The 19,424-nt window shown below is 53.7% G+C and overlaps 1 protein-coding gene across 1 annotated transcript; it reads left to right on the forward strand.

Annotated features, from left to right (window-relative positions):
- The first annotated feature begins 2,527 nt into the window (after nucleotides 1-2,527).
- Phf19 (PHD finger protein 19) lies at nucleotides 2,528-18,450 on the forward strand. Its single transcript, XM_051166725.1, has 14 exons — nucleotides 2,528-2,717; nucleotides 3,105-3,186; nucleotides 6,106-6,201; nucleotides 6,621-6,721; nucleotides 7,223-7,371; nucleotides 8,885-8,980; nucleotides 9,859-9,927; nucleotides 10,049-10,169; nucleotides 12,663-12,730; nucleotides 13,888-14,049; nucleotides 14,579-14,669; nucleotides 15,440-15,525; nucleotides 16,601-16,696; nucleotides 17,922-18,450. Exons 1-14 carry the CDS (start codon nucleotides 2,532-2,534, stop codon nucleotides 18,259-18,261), a joined length of 1,743 nt encoding a protein of 580 aa, XP_051022682.1. The 5' UTR covers nucleotides 2,528-2,531; the 3' UTR covers nucleotides 18,262-18,450.
- The last annotated feature ends 974 nt before the right edge of the window (nucleotides 18,451-19,424 follow it).

Raw genomic sequence — 19,424 nt, forward strand, 5'->3', positions numbered from 1 at the left:
GCTCCAATGGCGAAGCCGGTGCGGCCCCTGCTAATTACATAAGCGGGGACGTCAATAATTCGCGGGAAAACGCGAAAAAGATGGCGCCCCGCGCCCGGGGGGCCCCTTCCTGAGAGCACCGGCCCCTCCCTCTCCGCGTCCCCTCCTCCCCGCGGCGCCCCCGCCCCGCCCCGCCCCCGCAGAGACCCCTACCCCGGCCCCACGGGCGGACACTCGGCCGGGCAGCCGCGGGCCGAGCGCACCGCCGCCGCCGATGTGCCTGGTGGCCAGACTCCAAGTGGGACCGGCAGACGCGCTGCCTCGCGGTAAGTCCCGCGTTGCGGGCGCCCCGGGAGACTCTGCGTCTCACGCTTCAATCCCTGCACATGACTCTCCTCCTAGAAACCTCTGAGCACTAGGTTGAGTGGAGTCCCTGCTGAGCTGCGCTCTGGTGGGATGAGGAGCCCGAGCGGTACCCTCAGGGGAGCGGGAGTCCCAGTCATATCCCCAGCCCTGGTCAGGGTGTGGGTGACAGGTCTCCGTTTGTGGCCGCGTGTCTTTTCTTTTCCAGTTTAAGCTATGGAGGGGAGGATAGGCAGGGCATTTGGGATTTTGCTCACGTCCAAAGTCAGGCTACGACCGGCTGGGAGCGGGGAAAGTTTGCATCGGGAGCAACTGAGGAAAGGAGTGCCTGAAGCCGAACGGAGCACTTCTGCAAGCTGCCTTCCTTCGGAACACCCTTTTAAAAAGCCAACGGCCGCCCTGGAGAGGCCTCTGGCGCATGAATCATCCGCGCTTCCTGCCCCCGCCCGGCCCCGCGCGCCCAGTGCCGCGGATTTGAACTGGACGCGGACGGGAACCCGCAAACAAGCATTTCTGTGCGGATGGGTTTGAATCAGCCAATCACAGCCCGAGGGGGCCCTCTCCAGGAGGATGGAGGCGGGGTGGGGGGGCCGCCACCCGGGGGCCCAGCGCTGCCTCGGGGGTGCAGCGACCTGATCTGCCCCCAAAAGCTCAGCGAGGGGAAGAAATGTCAGTTTGTGAACCTGCCGGGGCCGGCCACGCTCCAGGCCCCAGCAAGCAGGAACCTCCCAGCTCCCAAAAAGCCAGGGAAGAGGGCAAGAGTTCTGACTACAACCCCTACCTGGTGCTTGTGCCTCTGACCTGGAGTAACAGATAGGAAGGAGGAGGCAGAAGGAGATAGGATCCCACTATCCGGAGGGCCAAGACCCTGTCGTATGCCCCACTGCTCCAGGCCCCCTCACGTGCCCACGTGTATTTAGTTTCATATACGTACTGGCACACTGCCATAGACTATCGTACAGTCTCTGAAGAGGCACCCACGTGAAAGCACACCCAGAGCTGTCTTCTGTCAGCAGGCCAGGCACCAGGTGGCCAGCTCTTGGGCGTAGGGAGGTAACCTAAGCTGGAGCGCCCCCACCACCCTCCCACGCTGCAGTATAAGGAAGCTGCTTTTTGACCATACGAGAGTGTGTGCAGGGGTATATGGTGCTAAGTGAGTGAGCCCACAGCAGCGGGGAGGAGGTAATAATGCCGAACACCAGCGGAGGTTTGAGGAGCCACAGCTTTCTGGAAAATTCGAGTGAGGAAGCAGGGAAGCTGGGGTGAGCTGGGGATTCCCCATTCCAGGTGTGAGGCAGTAGCAAGCAAGGGGCTCAGGAAATAGGCAGGGGGGGCGGGGAGAGGGGGAAGGCTGAGAAGGTGAATGAATGACTCGATTGGGAAAGACAGAACTGGGAGCAGCAAGGCACGGTGGAGAAATAGGGTAGGATGCTCCAGTCACTGTAGGGCAGAGATTCTCCGGCCAAGCCGAGGGGGCAGGTCACTGGCTGGAGAAGTGACAGCCATGGAGGCACCATTATCAGGACGAAAGAAGCAAAAGGCGGCTCTTTCATGGGATGGAAAGAGACAGATGTTAGGCTTAGCTGTTTCCAGCAGATATGCATGTGGTCAAAGGCATGGGCAGGTTTAAATGGCCTGAACTGGTTTCCGTGATACCATCAAATACCTGTGAACAGAATGGGGGAGGGGTTCCCCAAAGGCACACGTGGCTATGTCATAACCATTCCCAAGCCACCCCCAAGAGTTTTCATTGCTAGGTGGGCTTTCATTTCAACACATTTCAGGGGAAGCACGAAATCTTAAGTGCTTGCTTCCTCGGAGTTGAGCCCACAGAGTGTTTACACATGGGACAAAACCTCGGCCTCCTGGATAGGCGGTGGGGTTCGGATCTATGGATGAGGGGCGCCCTTTGCTCCAAGTATGGTGGGAGGGGGGACACACTGGCTGAGAAGAAGCAGCATGGTACAGTGTGGAGCCAGCTTGGCGCACTGTGAAGTACAGCTCTGCCTCTGGGTCACCAGCCACGTCTCCTCACGTCTCCTCCATTCCTGTCCTTGGAATATGGGGATAATAGTCTCTCCCTCTCAGAGTCGCCAGGGCAATAAATGTGTGTGAGAGCCTTACAGGGTTTTCAGGGAGTGGAAGCAAGCTAAACCTCATTTTTTCTCTCCCTGCGTCAGCAGAAGCCGATGGAGACGCAAGCTCTGGAACCGGGGACTCGGGAAGCCTATGGCGCCACCAGCCACCTCCCTAACAAGGAGGCCCTGTCTAAGACCAAAGAAAACCTCAAAGACTTGATGTCCAAGCTGACAGAGGGACAGTATGTGCTATGCCGGTGGACAGACGGGCTATACTACCTCGGCAAGATCAAGAAGGTGAGTCTTCTCTGGTCCTTGGGCCCAGGCTCAGCATCTCTCTGCTCATCCCTTCTTGTCCCTTGTGCCTAGAAGCTGACAGTGGAAGGGACCAGAGCCTGGCTTTGCAGGCTTTATCCTCAGCAGGTTCCTCAGAGAATGTAAGCAAGCCCCAGACAGGGCAGGACATAGAAGATTCTCTGGCCTGCTCCTCTACCCTTAAAAACGTCCCCATGACCTTGTCCCCCTGTCCCTGATGGCCATACTCCAAGGTGGGGAGTCCACCTCTCCTTCCTGCCTATGCTGTCTTCTGAAGCCTAAGGAGATGGAGGAAAGCTGAGCTGAGGCCCCGGTCCTGCGTGCTGCTCCTTCCTGCTGCTCCTCCATACTTCCCTCTCTTTGCCTCAGGTCAGCAGTCCTAAGCAAAGCTGCCTTGTGACTTTTGAAGATAATTCCAAATACTGGGTCCTGTGGAAGGACATACAGCATGGTGAGTGTCAAAGTCTCTGGGGCCCCTCCCCCACACCCGCTCCTTTCTGCCCTCCGGCATTTTCTTCCTTCTCCGGCACCTCTTCTCCTGTCATCTGTGCTAGTCCATGAACCCCAGGCCTTGAGAACTCATCTTGGGACGAGATGATGATCAGATTTCTACTTGAGTGATGTTGGTCCCCATCCTGAATGTTCAGGAGGGAGGCAGGGCAGATGGAAAAGGAATTCTGGGCATGTGTTAGCACCAAGAGAGTGCTAGGACTGGATCTCAGGCCTACAGTCTGTGCCCTTCCTAAATGCTGTTGCCTACTCTGGGTCTCCTAGGGCTAGGGAGGAGGGCTTGTCAGCTGTAGAACTGTTTTCCTTATCTGCCTGTGAAGAAAATTGGTGGGGAATCTCTACCCTGGAGGCGAGGGGGAGGCGTAGCCAGGAAATCATGACAAAGGCTGGGCCAAGATGGAGTTGGGTCAGCTTTCAAGAGGGAAGGGGAGCTGGGCTGGGTACCACCCCTGCCTTCAGACCACAGACAGTGTGTTATAGATATAGCCAGTCCGGGTCTTTCAAGCTAGTTTTGGGTAATCACTAGTCACAATACGCACTTTTATCATGGACCTCTAAGCAGCAACTACGACTGCTGCCTCAGAGACGAAACTTCTTAAGTATCATTTACCCTTCACGGAACAGATGTGGCCCACTGAGGCAGGTTCTAGGGTCAGACAGACCCTGGGCCATGTTCTTGATCTGTCTACCACTAGCTACACAGCCTTGAGCAGTGATGTGCCCTTGTCTGAGTCCCCACTTCTTCAACTAATAGGAAGAGACTGTGGAAGTCCAGGCCCCGCCAGACGGGTGGAAAGCTCAGATGAGAGTACGCATGCGCGTGGAGCGCTTGCCACAGTGCGGCCACACCTCAGGGAGGCAGTTTCTAGGAATCTGTTACTATGAGGCATGATTCCAAGAAGCCAGCTAAAAGGGCCACAAGTCAATTTGCAGGTCTTTCTTTTTCTTTTTTCTTTCTTTCTTTCTTTTTTTTTTTTTTTTTTTTTTTTTTTTTTTTTTTAATGTTTTGAGACAGGGTTTCTCTGTGTAGTAGCCCTGCCTGTCCTAGACTCACTTTGTAGACCAAGCTGGCCTCGAACTCACAACGATCCACCTGCCTCTGCCTCCCAAGTGCTGGGATTAAAGGTGTGCGCCACCACCACCCAGCAGTTTGTAGGTCTTTCAAACAAGACAAACAAAAATATTTTCTCCAAAAAAATCTGTGGCCGGAGGAGACTCTTTTCCCCTTTAGTCCCTTGTACCCTACATCTGTTTTCTGTAGATCCAAAGCTATGAGCATCCCCTGCTGGCTACACGTCTATGAAAAGCATAAAACTCCAGCATCAGAAGAAAGGGCCTGGGAGGCAACCCACTGTGCACCAGACACCAGGTGGGGCACAGCAGCTGTGTAGTTTGTCCCATATCCTGCTGATTGCCACTGACAGACAGGTGACTCTTTGACATCCCCTGAGACGAGTGCTCAAGGCCGGGCACGATGCACTTACGATGTGTCATTTTAATAAGGAAGGCCGTGACTCAATGTGGGTACCACCTTCCTTGAGTGTAAAACAAGGCAAGTTTCTGGTCTGGCCACTTAGTCAACAACTGTGGCCCGAACACCTACTACCTGCCATGTGCCATGGAGGGGCCTGAAGGTACAGGAGTGCAGTAAGAACATTTCTGCCTTTACAAAACTTTCATCCTAAGGAGAATGAGGCAGGAGGATCACCACCAGTTCAAGGCCAGCTTGAGCCACATAGCTCAAAACCATTCAAAACAAAATGGAGGGGGAAAAAAATCCTTGCAGCCTTTTTGGAGTAACAAACCAGAAGCAACACATCAAAATGTATTTAAGGGGCTGGAGCGATGGCTTCACACTTAAGAACGTGTACTGCTCCTGCAGAGGACTTGAGTCTGATTCCCAGTACCCACATCTGGTGGCCCACAACCACCTGTGACTCTGGCTCAGGGGATCCAATGCTTCTGGCCCTATGTGGCACCTGCACTAATGCTCACACACCCACACACACACATACATAAATATACACATAACTAAAAATTAGCTTTTAAAAAATCACTTTTAAATGCATTTAAGGAGAGTGTGGGAAGGAGGTTCAATCGGTAAAATACTTATCTTGCAAGCACAAGCACCCGGATTGGATCCCTGGAATCCGCAAGTGGTGCACACACACATCCACGCAGGCAAAATCCATACTCATAAAAAACAATGTATCTTTCAAAGAAAGCTGGCATGGGGATTCACACTTGTGATCCCAGCTCTGGGGAGGTAAAGACAGGCAGATACTTGGAGCTCACTCGCCAGTCAGCCTCCTCAGTGATCTCAGTGAGAGACTCCATCTCAAAAAAGAAAGATGAGTGCCCCTGAGCAATGTGGTGTGCACCCTCACACATATAAGCCTGCATGCATGTACATACACCGAAAAGCTGTATTTTGGGGGACGTGCCTGTAAATAGCTCTGTGGTTTGCCTAGAATGTGAAATCTTAGGTTTAATGCCTAGAATCACTGCACCCCCCAAAAAGGAAAATTATATTCAGCATAGCCAGCAGACACTTCAGATATAAAAAACATATTCAACAAAAGAAGACAAAAGAGGAAAAGATTGGGGAGGACTCAGTAAATGAAGAGTTGTTCTGTAACTCTATTAGGGTTGTGCTTTACCTCAGTGAAGAGAGAGGGGACCTAGCAAGCGCCCACCACGGGTCTGCACCCGCCCGGGGTCTGCGCCTGCCAGGGTCTGCGCCCAAAGTAAAGGGGGCCTTTGAGTTCCAAGTACGCATTCTCTCCCAGTCTGTGGTAATTTTGACTCTGTCTTGGTGGTGTGAGCCGGACCTGAGTTGAAAGGGCTGCTTCTTTTTCAGCTGGTGTCCCAGGAGAGGAGCCCAAGTGTGACGTCTGCCTGGGGAAGACATCGGGGCCCACGAATGAGATCCTCATCTGTGGCAAGTGCGGCCTGGGTGAGTGGGTGGACGGACAGGGCGCTGCGATGGCCCTGATCCGTGGGCCGCCTCGTCCCGCACTGCGCTCGCTCAGATCTCAACTGGCTTCCTGTTTCTCCTTCCGCCTTGGGGAAAGTTGGGAAGGAGCAATGGCTTATGCAGTTTGGGGCCCTCCTGGGCAGAAAAGAGGCGGGAACTGAAGCCTGTACTTGGTGCCTCTTGCAGTGGCCAGTACTGTCTTTTTGTCCCTCGCTGGTTATCAGCTTGGCTCCTGGGTGGGTTACCACCAGCGGGAACCCTAGAAGTTGGCAGGCAGAGCTCCCTAGAGCTTGCCATAACTCCGCTAGCTTCACTGCCCTTGGCCAACGGGCCTTGGGCCTTAGGCCTTGGGCCTCTGCTTCCTGGTGAGTAATTCGGCATCCCCTCCTTTGCCCTAGGTTACCACCAGCAGTGCCACACCCCCATTGCAGACAGTGCCAACCGGCCCCTCCTCACCCCTTGGTTCTGCCGGCGCTGCATTTTTGCGCTGGCTGTGAGGGTGAGTACTCCCTTTTCTGCAGCCCCCATCCCCACCCCACCTTCCTGCCTCCCAACTGAGCAAGCCCCCCCAGAGTCAGGCCTGAGACTCCATCACTGGTCCTGTACTCCAGGCAGAAGGACTCCACTTGAACTTTGTCCTAGGCCAGATTTCAGAGCGTCTCTAAACATCAGTTTCCCCAACCATAAAATGAGCATGGTTTTGTATCAGTAGGAGGGCCATTTGCTATTAAAAGACAACTTTATGTTCATTTCCCCTTACACGTGGTTGATTATTGTCTGTGTCGTGCTTATATTGATGGCATATTAATGAATATCTTTGAGGGAAACAGAGGATGGGTTTAGGACTGGTGAGAAAAACCTCCATGTTTAACTAATGCTCATAAAATGTCTGGGTCTCCCCCAAACGCTGGTAGCATGTCTCTTGGTAATTGGTGTGCTGATCGGTGTGGTTGGTGACCTGGGCCCTATCTCCCCCCACCCACCTCCCACCACCCCACAGAAAGGCGGCGCGCTGAAGAAAGGCGCCATCGCCAGGACGCTGCAGGCAGTGAAAATGGTGCTGTCCTACCAGCCCGAGGAGCTCGAGTGGGACTCGCCCCATCGCACCAACCAGCAGCAGTGCTACTGCTACTGCGGCGGGCCTGGAGAGTAAGGCTGCAGAAAGGGACGCTTGCAGGAGACCCGGCTGCCGCCCGTGACAGCCGCCGGAGCCCGACTTCAGGGGGCGGGGCCTGAGTGACAGCCAGAGGGGCGGGGCTTGGGTGGCAGGCTCTGGAGGCGGGACCTAGAGGGGAGCACCCCGAGTGACAGCTCGAGGGCAGGACCTGAGTGTCAGGCTCTGGAGGGGCCCGCTCGGGGCGACAGCAGGGCTGCGGGTCCGAGTGTGTCTGGAGGCGGGACATGGAGGGGCAAACCTGGAGTGACAGCCGCGGGGCGGGGCCCTAGCGCCAAGCACTGGAGGTGGGACCTAGAGTGACGTGACAGCTCGAGGGGGCGGGATCTGAGTGTCAAGCTGTGAAGACGGGATCTAGAGGGGTGGACCCAGAGTGACAGCCACAGGGCGGGCTCTCGGTGTCAGGCCGTGGAGGCGGGCCTTGGATGGGCCGATCTGGAGTGCCAGCTGGGGGCCAGGTCTAGGGGAGCCGAGCCTGGATTGACAGTCTCGAGGGCGGGGCCTAGGTGTTAGGCCATGGAGGCGGGATCTGGAGGGGCGGACTCCCGGGGTGTTAAGGGACTGGCCTTGAAAGTAAACTCAAGAGTGCAGATGGCAGTGGAAAGTAGAAGGCAGCGTCACCTGAGAAAAAAGCAAGTAGTGACGCAGCTAAGAGCCTAGGCCTGACAAATCTGCCCATAACCTGGCACAGCGTCTTGCCAGCTGTGCCTCCCCTGATTCTCAGTTCACTTCCTGGTTTTTCCTTGTATGGTTGTGTGAGCACTGGGAACTACTTAAAGGCTCACACAGGCTGGGAATTCGTAATCGGCTGCTGGTGGTGATAGAGTTGTGGAGGAAATTCTTGTCCTGCCGTGAGGGCCAGAATCTGGTCTGGTTTGCCCACCTGGGCCTCCAAGGACAATTGAACCTGCTCCTTTGGGCTGTCTGCACAGAGACAGGATCTCTCCCCTCAGTAGACGGTGGACTGCCCCTCAGTCTTAGAGCCAGCTCTGACAGTCTAGAGGTTACGCTTAGAGCCCAGCTGGGCTCTACTATGCCATTTGAAACACTTCATCTCTCAAAGGGGCTGTTACCTTAATTACCCACGAGCATCCAGCGTGCTGGGGGGCCTAATGAGTGACAGATGGAAAACAGCCTGCAGAAACCTACACCGGCATTAGTTAAGTCGGTGCTTCTCAATCTTTAATGGGAAGTTGTTAAAATACTCCCATACACCCCACACACACACCCCACACACACACCACCAAAACGTTCCTCTGAAAACTGAGCCACGTCTGAAGCCAAGCAGGGAAAGTGCATTTCAGACCTGCGCTTTGGGGCCGGGGGCCAATGGTGCGCTCAGTTTTTACTGAGTGCAAGATCCATCGAGGTAACATAGGACTGGCTCCCAGGTGCTTAGTAACTGTGGCCCACAGTCCCCTTCCCTTTCCTGTCGCGGCAGGTGAGCCCAGCTGTGATGTGGCTGACCTGGCTCTTCTCTGTCTGCAGGTGGTACCTGCGGATGCTGCAGTGTTATCGCTGTAGACAATGGTTCCATGAAGCTTGCACACAATGCCTTAATGAGCCTATGGTGTTTGGAGACCGGTAGGTGCTGACTGGGTGTAGGGCAGAGGGGGGTGACCGCAGCAGCAGAGGGGGGTGACAGCAGCAACAGTCTCAGATTATCTGCCAGGTCTCCTACAAAGGAGGTCTGTGATGGCTTATATGTGTCTATTGGAGACAGCTCAAGATAAAGGGACCCTGGCTGTACTGGGCCAAGGGACAGTAAAGGAATAGGCTGGGCTGCATGCCTAGTTGCTGCAGACTTGCAGGGAGCCTTAAGCACATGCCTGCCTTCACTAGGTTCCAATCTCTGCAAATATCTGTGGAAGGAGAGAAATCGTAGCCTCTGCCTTAGCCTTACCAAGAGTTACCATATAGGGCCGGAGAGATGGCTCAGAGGTTAAGAGCACCGCCTACTCTTCCAGAGGTCCTGAGTTCAACTCCCAGCAACCATATGGGTGACTCACACCCATCTATAATGTGACCTAATGCCCTCTTCTGGCTGAGAACTGTATGCATATTAATAAATAAATTTGAAAAAGTTATTATATATGCCACTAGGGAAATGGGTAGCTTCTAATTAGCAGAGCTAAGCTAATGGAAGTATTATATCTGCCAAATCAAATATGCTTCTCAGGGCAGTGGGGGTGGCGGGGAGAGGAGGGTGGGGATCCTCAGAAGGGACAGCAGTGACCGGTACAGCCCAACCTCTTATGAACTGAGCCGAGCTCTAGGGCAGTGATCTTTGGAGAGGGGTCAGGGATAGAGACATATTCCTTGGTCCCTGTCCAGTCCACTGCTCGAAGGCTGACAGCCCAGGAGTGGATACTACAGGAAAGCAAGTGGGAGTGAGAGAGATGGCCAGGCTGAGTGAGGGTCAGAGGCCCCTCCCATCACAGCCCTCTCTCACCTACCCACAGGTTCTACCTGTTCTTCTGCTCCGTGTGTAACCAAGGCCCAGAGTATATTGAGAGGCTACCCCTTCGATGGTGAGAGGATGGGATCTGCCCCTACCTACCAGCTCCTCCTTTCCCCATCTGACCTCTGACCTCTGACCCCTGACCCCTGACCTGTCCATGCCCCTCACTTGGCCTTTGCTTTCTTGCCCAGGGTGGACATAGTTCACCTGGCCCTCTATAACCTGGGAGTACAAAGCAAGAAGAAGTACTTTGACTTTGAGGAGATTTTGGCCTTTGTCAACCACAACTGGGAGCTGCTGCAGCTTGGCAAGGTATGTAAGGCCCCGGGTGCCAGAGGTACCTTTGCACAGCTTCGTCATTCAGTGCAAGGCTTGGGCATGAATATCTGGGCTCTCGCCCTTTTGCTGCAGATCCTTAAGTCAAAGCCTCCACGCCTGCGCCAGGGAGGGGCTTTTTCTGGCCTCCAGTTTTGGGAGTGGTCAGTTGGGGCTTCACTAACTTGGTTGCAGGGAGCTCAGGCATGGCACCAAGGGCAGCGGGAGAGGGCGTGGCTCTCTGCTAAGGTGTCTGGCCCACACCAGCTTTCCTGGCTAGCTTAGAAATTATGGTAGGCTTGACTTCTGCTGGCCTTGTTCTGCAGTGAGTTTTCAGAGCCCCGTTACTAACAGACTTTGAAATTGTCAGAGCTGCAGAGCAAGCTAACCACCCCCAAGGGGCAACACAGCCACCTGTCCTAATGGTGTCCTCTGGGTCTCCTTGACTATTACAGAGTGAAATATCTCCCACTGATGACCCAAACCTTCACTGATGAGACAGGGTTGTAAAAACAAACAAACAAATAAACAAGGACCGTTGACAGGGCTCCATAGATGAGGGTGCCTTCTACCAAGCCTGAGGGCCTGAATCCAATCTCCAGGACCCATGGAGTGGAATGAGAGGACTGACACATGCCCAAGTTGTCCTCTGACCTCCAAACATGTGCTACACATGTGCGTGCGCGCACACACACGCACATGCACACATACACACACAATTTTTTAAAAGGAAGCAAATAGGTAATTCTTATGTTTTGCAAGCAGCTGTATATAATGTTTCCGTTTATAGTGTTTGGTAAGTTATAAGACACACAGAAAGCCTAGAAGGATAGAGTCAGTTTTTTTGTTTTGTTTTGTTTTTTAGATTTAATTAATGTGTATGGATGTTTTGCTCATGTGCATGGCTGCACACCACATGTATGCTTGGCGACCACAGATGCCACAAGAAGGTGTTGGGTCCCCTACAACTGGAGTTATAGATGGTTGTTAGTTACCATGCTGGTGCTGGAAATCAAACCCAGGTCCTCTGCAAGAACAATTGCTTTTAACCAACGAGCTACCTCTCCAGCCTCTAGAGTTGGAATTTTTAAAATAACTTTTTCTGGCATATGTATTAAAACAACAACAACAACAACCACAACCACAACAACAACCATGCACGGGGTCTAGAGCAATGGCTCAGCCGTTAGGAGCCCTCGCATTGCCCTTACAAGGACCCAGGTTCCAGTCCCACCACAAGCATGACAGCTTATCACTACTGCCTGTAATTCCAGTTCCAGGGATCTAGCGCCCTCTTCTGACCTCTATGGGTTCTGCACATACATGGTAAATACATACATGCAGGTAAACACTCATTTTTTTTAAAAAATGTTTCAGCTGGGCGTAATGATGCATGCCTTTAATCCCAGCACTTGGAACTCAGAGGCAGGAGTATCTCTGTGAGTCTGAGGACAGCCAGGGCTACAAAGAAACCCTGTCACAAAAAACAAAACAAAACAAAACAAAAACATGTTTCTAATAGAAAATTTTAAATAATCAAAACAGAAGTATACCTTTAAAAAGATTCCAGCCGGGAGGTGGTGGCACACGCCTTTAATCCCAGCACACGGGAGGCAGAGGCAGGTGGATTGTTGTGAGTTCGAGGCCAGCCTGGTCTATAAAGTGAGTCCAGGACAGCCAAGGCCACACAGAGAAATCCTGTCTTGAAAAACAAAATCAAAAACAAAACAACAATAAAAAGATCCATAAAGGATAGGTATATCCTGCCCCTCCCCTTTTTTACAGTTTACATGAAACAGTATATGATATTTTAGGTCATCTCTTTTCAGTTAGTGTTATGGTGTTGCAGGCTACTGGTGTTCTCATAACCTTTTAAATGGCTGAACTGATGTCCTCCCTAGCTTGCTGGTTGGGCACATGGTTTATTTTTTTGGCCCACCATCAGAAGCAATGGCACTGGCCACATTTTTGTATGTAAAATTTCATTCATATTCCACACTTTTTCTATATTATAGATCTCATAAGGTGGTACTACTGGGTAAGAGTGTGGACTTGTTGTTGTTGGGTTTTTTTTGTTTGTTTGTTTGGTTGGTTTGGTTTGGTTTTTCAGAGACAGGGTTTCTCTGTGTAGCCTTCGCTATCCTGGATTTGCTTTGTAGACCAGGCTGGCCTTGAACTCACAGAGCTCTACCTACCTCTGCCTCCCAAGTGCTGGGATTAAAGGCGTGCACCACCACGTCCGGCTGAGTGTGGCTGTGTGTGAGGAATGAACCTGGGGCCTTGTGCATGATAGGCAAGCAGTCTCCCGCTAGGCTACAGCCACAGCCCTGTAAAGGTCCTGAAGTGAAGTAAAAATGTCGTTAAGTCAATGGTTCTCACCTGGCGGATGCTGGAGCACGAGATGGGGGCTGGGGCAGGGGCAGGGTCGGGCTCGAGCCTTCTCAGATGCTTGTATAAGTCTGACTGGCCTGCTTGCCCTGTGGCTCTTAGCTCACCAGCACCCCTGTGTCTGATCGAAGCTTGCATCTCCTCAACGCTCTCAACAGTTACAAAAGCCGGTGAGTGCAAGGGGGGAGGGAAAGCTGCTCCTGCCTGACCTGCCTCCTTCCTTCTCCACCCTCCAGGGAGTAAAAACACCCACAGGGTTTCCTCTGCAAAGCCTTCCCAAGCCCCCAGAAACCCTGACTCACTCTTCTGCTAGGCCCCATTCTAGAGAGCCGGCTGCATCCCTAGCCCGTGCCTTCCCATCCTAAATTCTTAGCCCTACACTGTCCCTCAGCCATGTCCAAGGCCTTTTATGACACGACCCTCCTTGTCTGCACTCACGCTGCTTTCCTTTTGCTTCCTGTGCTCTGGGTGTCAGCCAGCCTCGCCCAGCCTTGGCTTCCTATCCATTGGTTGGTTGGTTGGGTTTTAGAGATAGGATCTCACTCCAGCCCAGGCTCCAACTTTTGATCCCCCTGCCTCAGGCCCCTCAGGGCTGAGTTTACAAGTGTGGCACCGCCATACCCCGGGCAGCCAGCACTTTGCTCCTGTCTGTCTCTCGGCCTCTTCCTTCTCAGCTCGTTCAGTTCTCCATCAGCAAGTATTTTCTACAGAACCGCTCTGTAAGGGGGCAGAGGGGGGAGGCCTCTAGGAGAGTGCTGAGCTACAGCTACAAGAGAGCAAGGCATGTCCCTGCTACTGTGAAAGCTTGCCTGATGCCTCTTGCCAGGGTGATGACCTGCTCTCCTTGCTGTGGTTTGAGGTACAGACAAGACCGCCTCTTGAGAACAACAGGTCTGGCTTTGAACCTCCTCCACAGCCTCGGGGCCTCACTCAGCCAATGTTGGGGGGGGGGGAGGGAGGGAGGGAGGGAGGGAGAGAGAGAGAGAGAGAGAGAGAGAGAGAGAGAGAGAGAGAGAGAGAGAGAGAGAGAGATGCCCGCAGGTGCTTCCTAGCCAGAGAACATTAAGAACTGGGCACCAGTACCTGGGTCCTGAGAGTTCTGCAATGTGCTGCACCTGGGGGCCTTACAGCTGACCAAGGCTAACACGCCTCAAGGAAGAGCAGGGGCAAGGAAGGGCTTGGCCGCATTCTCAGCTGGGTACTGTGGATTGATTGCGGGAGAGGGGGCAGGGAGGCAGATGACCATGGTGGTGGCTAACTAACTGGCTTCCCTCTCCCGAGAGGGAGGATCGGCTGACAGCCCAAGCCTCTCTCCTGTCCACCCCAGGTTCCTGTGCGGGAAGGAAATTAAGAAGAAGAAATGCATCTTCCGCCTGCGCATCCGTGTCCCGCCCACCCCTCCAGGAAAGCTGCTTCCCGACAGAGGGCTGATGCCAACTGAGAGAGGGACCTCTGAGCTGCTTCGTAAGAGAGGAAAGAGCAAGCCTGGGTCAGTGCTACTGGTGGATGGTGGCTGCAGCCAGCTTGGATTCTCTGCCTAAGATCCCGGCTCCCGCAGATGGTAGAAGGCTATGCAGTGGGCCCAGGCAGTGTGGTGGCACCGCTGTAAGCCTGGAGCCCTAGAACCGGGATGGTCCAGCTATAGGCACCATGGGAGAGCTAGTAGAAGCTCCTAGGTCCCTCTCACCACAGGCACCTCACTTCCTAGTTCCAGGAAAACCTGATCCTGGTACCCAGCCCTGCTGCCTTAGGACTGGGCAGAGAAGGGACACAGAATGGGATAACACCCTCGTTCTCCTGGCTGAGTAGAGCTGCCTCTCTAGGGGCAGTGGGGCAAGGAGGCACTGTTCCTCCTCATACACTGCCCCAGAGGACACCCTCCTCCCAGGCTCCCTCTGCCCTGCCCAACCCCTCCTGACCCTGTCCCGGCCACTGCCCCCCAGCACTCCTGAGGTCTCTCCCACTGAGCCTCTGCCTGGCTCTGACTGGGCCATTCTCTCCCTTTTCTGTCTCCACAGTTTGTTGCCTCCTCAGGAATCCCAGCAGCAGAAAAGGCGAGTTTATAGAAGAAAAAGATCAAAGTTTTTGCTGGAAGATGCTATTCCCAGTGTTAGTGCCTGGTTTTCTTTTTCTCCAGTTCCACACGCAGAGACAGCATCACATTAGGGGGTCCTGTATAGAAAATAACATACTGTCCCCAGACCGGAAGGGACACGCCCCAGTATCTTACTTCCAATTACAGAGAAACAAGGAAGTGCCAGGCACCCTAAGACCGCTATTGCCTTGTCTCCCCCAAGTTCTCCTGAGAACCCAGGGGCTAGGGCAGGGGTATAACCTGCCAGACCCCGTCTGGGCAAAACAGGGCTGTGTGGGGCAGCAGCTTTCTTGATGCCCACCCTTCAAGTGGCTGAGCCAAGCCTCGAACCAGATCTCAGAGCACATTTTTCTTCTTTGATCCTCCCTACTGAAACTCTCCCTGTGCGTGACAGTGTGGACGATGCCTTAGCACTCCAGCGCTTTACAGTTTGCAATACACTTTCACAGCCGTGAATGACTGAGTCCTAACTGCTTCCTGTGACCCCAGTAAAGCAGGCTCTGAAATATTCCCGTTTTGCAGTGGAGGCAGCCATGACCCAGAGAGACGAATGAAGGGCATCCATGTGGCTGGAGAAGTCAGGATTAGGCACCAGGGTGACTTGGCTCTCTGCTCACAGTTTAGAGTCAAGAGGAAATAGCAGGTTTTACCCAAGGAACGGCAGCTCTCACAGCCCTGGCCGAACATCAGGCATCCCGTACACTCCTCAGCTGGGGAAAAAGGCTGCTTGGGGAGAAGTGGGTATGCTGTGCCATGACTGACCCTGTCTCCATTGTGTCTACAGAGTGACTTCACCTCAGCCTGGAGCACGGACCACCACCTAGCCAGTATATTCGACTTCACGCTGGATGAAATTCAGAGTTTAAAAAGGTACCTGCTACCATAGAGCTGACAGTAAAGTGGGGGGGGGGGGGGGAGCTCCACTGGCCATCATGAAGGAGATATATATCCTGAGGTTGTGGGCATGCTCCTCAGGACATGCCTCTTCTGAAACTCCAGATAATAGGGCCAATATGCCTGAAAGTCTTGTACACTACAGCTGTGAGCATAGCTCCCTCTGCCCTGCAAACCAGTGGTCCAGGCGGCCTTTGCTTGCAGGCCCGCCTCTCTAGCCCCCTCTCCTGCCTTGCATCTTAGATATACTATTCCCAGACCCGAAGGGACACCCCAGTATCGTACTTCCAATTACAGAGAAACAAGGCAGTGCCAGGCACCCTAAGACCGCTATTGCCTTGTCTCCCCCAAGTTCTCCTGAGAACTTGGGGCTACCCTGCTCTCACTGTTCCACCTGTGTTTATACTGAGTCCTGTGCCTGGAACACACTGTGCCCTGCCCTCCCTCATCCAAAAACTCAGCATGTTGCTTCCTCCAGGAAGCCCTCCCTGGCGCTCCCAGGCTGTGTTGGAAGCCTGCTTGTATTTGCTCATAGCACCCGTATCTGGGTAATTCAAGGGCAGAGATATTTCATCTTTTACCACTTAACTCCCCAGATCACTCGACACCATGCTGTGCTGATCACTGCTCAGGAGGCAGGGATTTCAAGTCGGATAGAAGCTCTAGGCCAGGCTTAACTGTTCTAAAGATGCAGCGTTAGCTGAGTTCCTCAATCGCCCGGCCGCCTCCTTTTCCCCACTTTGCATCTGTGAAGTTTTATGCAAATTCCCAATGGCTTATGGACTATATTGCCACCAAGGGAGATTGGTCCGGCGGGGGTGGGGGGATTGTTGCATCACCAACTTTGAAGACCGAATTGTGGGGTGGGGAATAAGACCAGCAGATATGGAGTGAGAGCTTAGCAGTGAGGAGAGGATGGACCTCTGCTGGGTGTGGAGGGCACCCGTCCGAGACACAGAAGGTTGCGAAGCTCCAAGGGACCCTGATGGCCAGGTTGGTAGGTCTTGCTGGGCCTGGCCAGTAGCAGGCTCATCTTCTCTCTCTCTCTCAGTGCCAGCTCGGGCCATACCTTCTTCTCAGACCTGGATTCCACGGATGCTGCCAGTACCTCAGGCTCTGCCTCCACCAGCATGTCCTATGACTCTAGGTGAGCTTCCGGAGGGCCTGCCCTCGGCGGTTCCTGGCCTATCTGCTTCCCGCTGCTGGGTGCAGACTTCTACCACACTTCCAGGTCTCAAGATAGGCTGGTCTTCTGTGACCGAGTCTGCTCTCTACCCTCTCTTCCACATCACCAGGGTGGAGGCTAAGGGTGCTATGACCCCTTCCGTTTGGGACCTTCTTTGCCTGCAAGGGTTGTGTGGTCCCTATTTTGGGTCTGTTTAGACCAGAGAGGCCTTTTCATTCTGGGCTTCTTGGCATCTGCGTGTCATAACTGAGTGTCTCAGACTACAGATCTCCTACTCTCAGTTCCTGGCTGTCTGATTTGTATCCTAGGGTCTCTAAAAGGAAAAGGCATTTATTTTAAGCATAGTAGAGGGGCAGGCTGCAGGGCCTGTTTGAGGGTAGAGCCTGTGTTCCTGCTGGACACAGAGGCCCCCTTTGCACTAGGGCTTCTCTGTATTCTAGAGCATGTGGAAACTTTGCGGACGTAGACTTGAAACTGCAGCGTCCCCAACGATTGAAACCCTCTGCTTTTCCCACGTCTCTGACTGACTGGGGTTGGGGACATGTCCTTCTCAGTTTTGCCTCTGCAGCTTTAATTCGGGTTCTAGGGATCAAACCAAGGGCTCCGTGCATGCTAGCTAGAGAGGCGCTCTATCACTGAGCTGTATTTCTCTACTCCTCCCGCTGTGTCTTTGGTTTCTCACTGGTGCTTTGGGTCCTGGCCTCTGTGATGTGGCATCAGTTAATGGGCCGCTTGTCTGGTGTGTCTTGTCTTGCTGACCCCTCAGGCAGTTGGCCTGTGGGGAGAAGCATCAAGCGATACGAGGCCCCTCAGTTCCTGGCCCTACGTAGCGCACGCGGTTCACACACAGCCTAAGCGAGGGCCTCTGCACCGTGGGGCATCAGAAGCGTGTATCGCGGGGACCCCACCCTTCCAGATACAAACAGCTTCTAAGCTGGGGGGGGGGGGGGCGGGGAGAAAAAGCATACCAGGTTGGAATCCTGGCCTTTGTACTCCCCAGCAGGGTTTCTTCTCTGGAGCCTCAGTTTCCCCCCATTACGGGACTCCTCGGAAGTTCCAACAAAGATACTCCGTGCCCAGGGTCCTGCACAGTGCCTGGCACCTCAGGGACTCTCAGGGTAAGGGCAGGCATCTTATGCTTGTTCCAACTCACTCACACCCCTACCCTCTTTCCCTCCCGATACAGACGGACAGTAGGCAGCCGCAAGCGGAAGCTGGCAGCCAAAGCGTACATGCCCCTACGGTCAAAGAGGGCGGCTAAGCCGGATGGGCGCTGCCCCTCAGACGGCAGTGCAGAGGGAACTCTGGTCCCTGAGCAGCCGGACGAAGGCATTGACAGCCACACATTTGAAAGCATCAGTGAAGATGATTCCTCCTTGTCGCATCTCAAGTCATCTATCACCAACTACTTTGGAGCAGCCGGGCGGCTGGCCTGTGGGGAAAAGTATCAAGTGCTGGCTCGGAGGATCACACCAGAGGGCAAGGTCCAGTACCTGGTGGAATGGGAAGGGAACACCCCTTATTGATTACCCCTCAGAGGCTGCCCGGATCCCTAGAAACCAAAGGAGGGACAAAAGAAAGCCGCAGTCGGCTCCCTGTTTTCTCCCCAGGGTGGTGGAGGGAAGCCAGGCAGAGCTGCAGTGCCTGGCTGCGGCCCCTGCCTGCTGCCCACCAGGTCAAGACCCATGTGCTGCTGTACCGATTGTCTGTGTTTCTGAGACCCCCCACTGGCTCTTGTCTGTGTTTCTGAGATCCCCCCACTGGCTCTTTCTTGTCTGTCACACTTCATACCCCTCAAACTGTTTATTGGTTCTTCTGAAGGTTTCCTGGCCACGACCCCTGATCCTGAGGCCTGAATCTGTTTTTCATTGTCCCCAACTCTCCATCTTTTTTTTTTTTAACCTCTCACTGGTTATGTGTGTTTATCGTGTGGTCACACGTCTTCCATGTGCACACGTGTGTATCTGTCCCTCACTTGGGCCACAGTGAGAGAAGGGAACCCTGAGGGTCTTCCACTGTCTAACACCCGTCACTCCAGGAGGGCCCGGATGCCTGAGAAAAGTTTAGGGTTCCTGAGCAGGGGAGGGTCTCTGTTGAAGGGAGCCAGCAACAGGGTCCTTTACTGAGACTGAGAGAGGAGACTACCAGAGTCAGGGCTGAGGGTCACAGAAGTTTGCTTGTTCCCAGTGGCAACTTTTCGCTGTTGCCATGGACTAGAGTCTGGCCTCGCTGCTCCTCCCTTAGATCTGGGAGGGAAGCGCTGGGGAGGGAAAACCCCAGACCCATCACAAAGTGAACCACCATACCGTGTGTACAGACACAGTCACGTGTCCCCTCCAGGGCACCCTGGACACTCACTGTCCTTGACCTCTTCCGGGGATACATGCTACAGTTAAATGTGAAAAGCAAACTCTTGTTCCCTCTGTCCTGTGAATGAGCTTGGCCCCGTAAAGAAGCACAAAAGACCCTCCCCCACCCCTCCTGCGGTAGCTCCTGCCTTGCCCCTGTCACTGACAATCACTTTTGGGACAGGCTGGAGTTTGGCAAGGGCCTGAATCGTTCATTCCCTTCAGAAGAGAGAGGGAAGGGCTCTGTCGTTGATGGTATAACTAGAATTCTTAGAATGGACAAACCTGGCCCATCTGGAGGGAAACCAAAATTAGGAGGTGGGCCAGGAGCCCTTATTTTG

Source organism: Acomys russatus, chromosome 24, assembly GCF_903995435.1.
Source record: "Acomys russatus chromosome 24, mAcoRus1.1, whole genome shotgun sequence".
Lineage (NCBI taxonomy): Eukaryota > Metazoa > Chordata > Mammalia > Rodentia > Muridae > Acomys > Acomys russatus.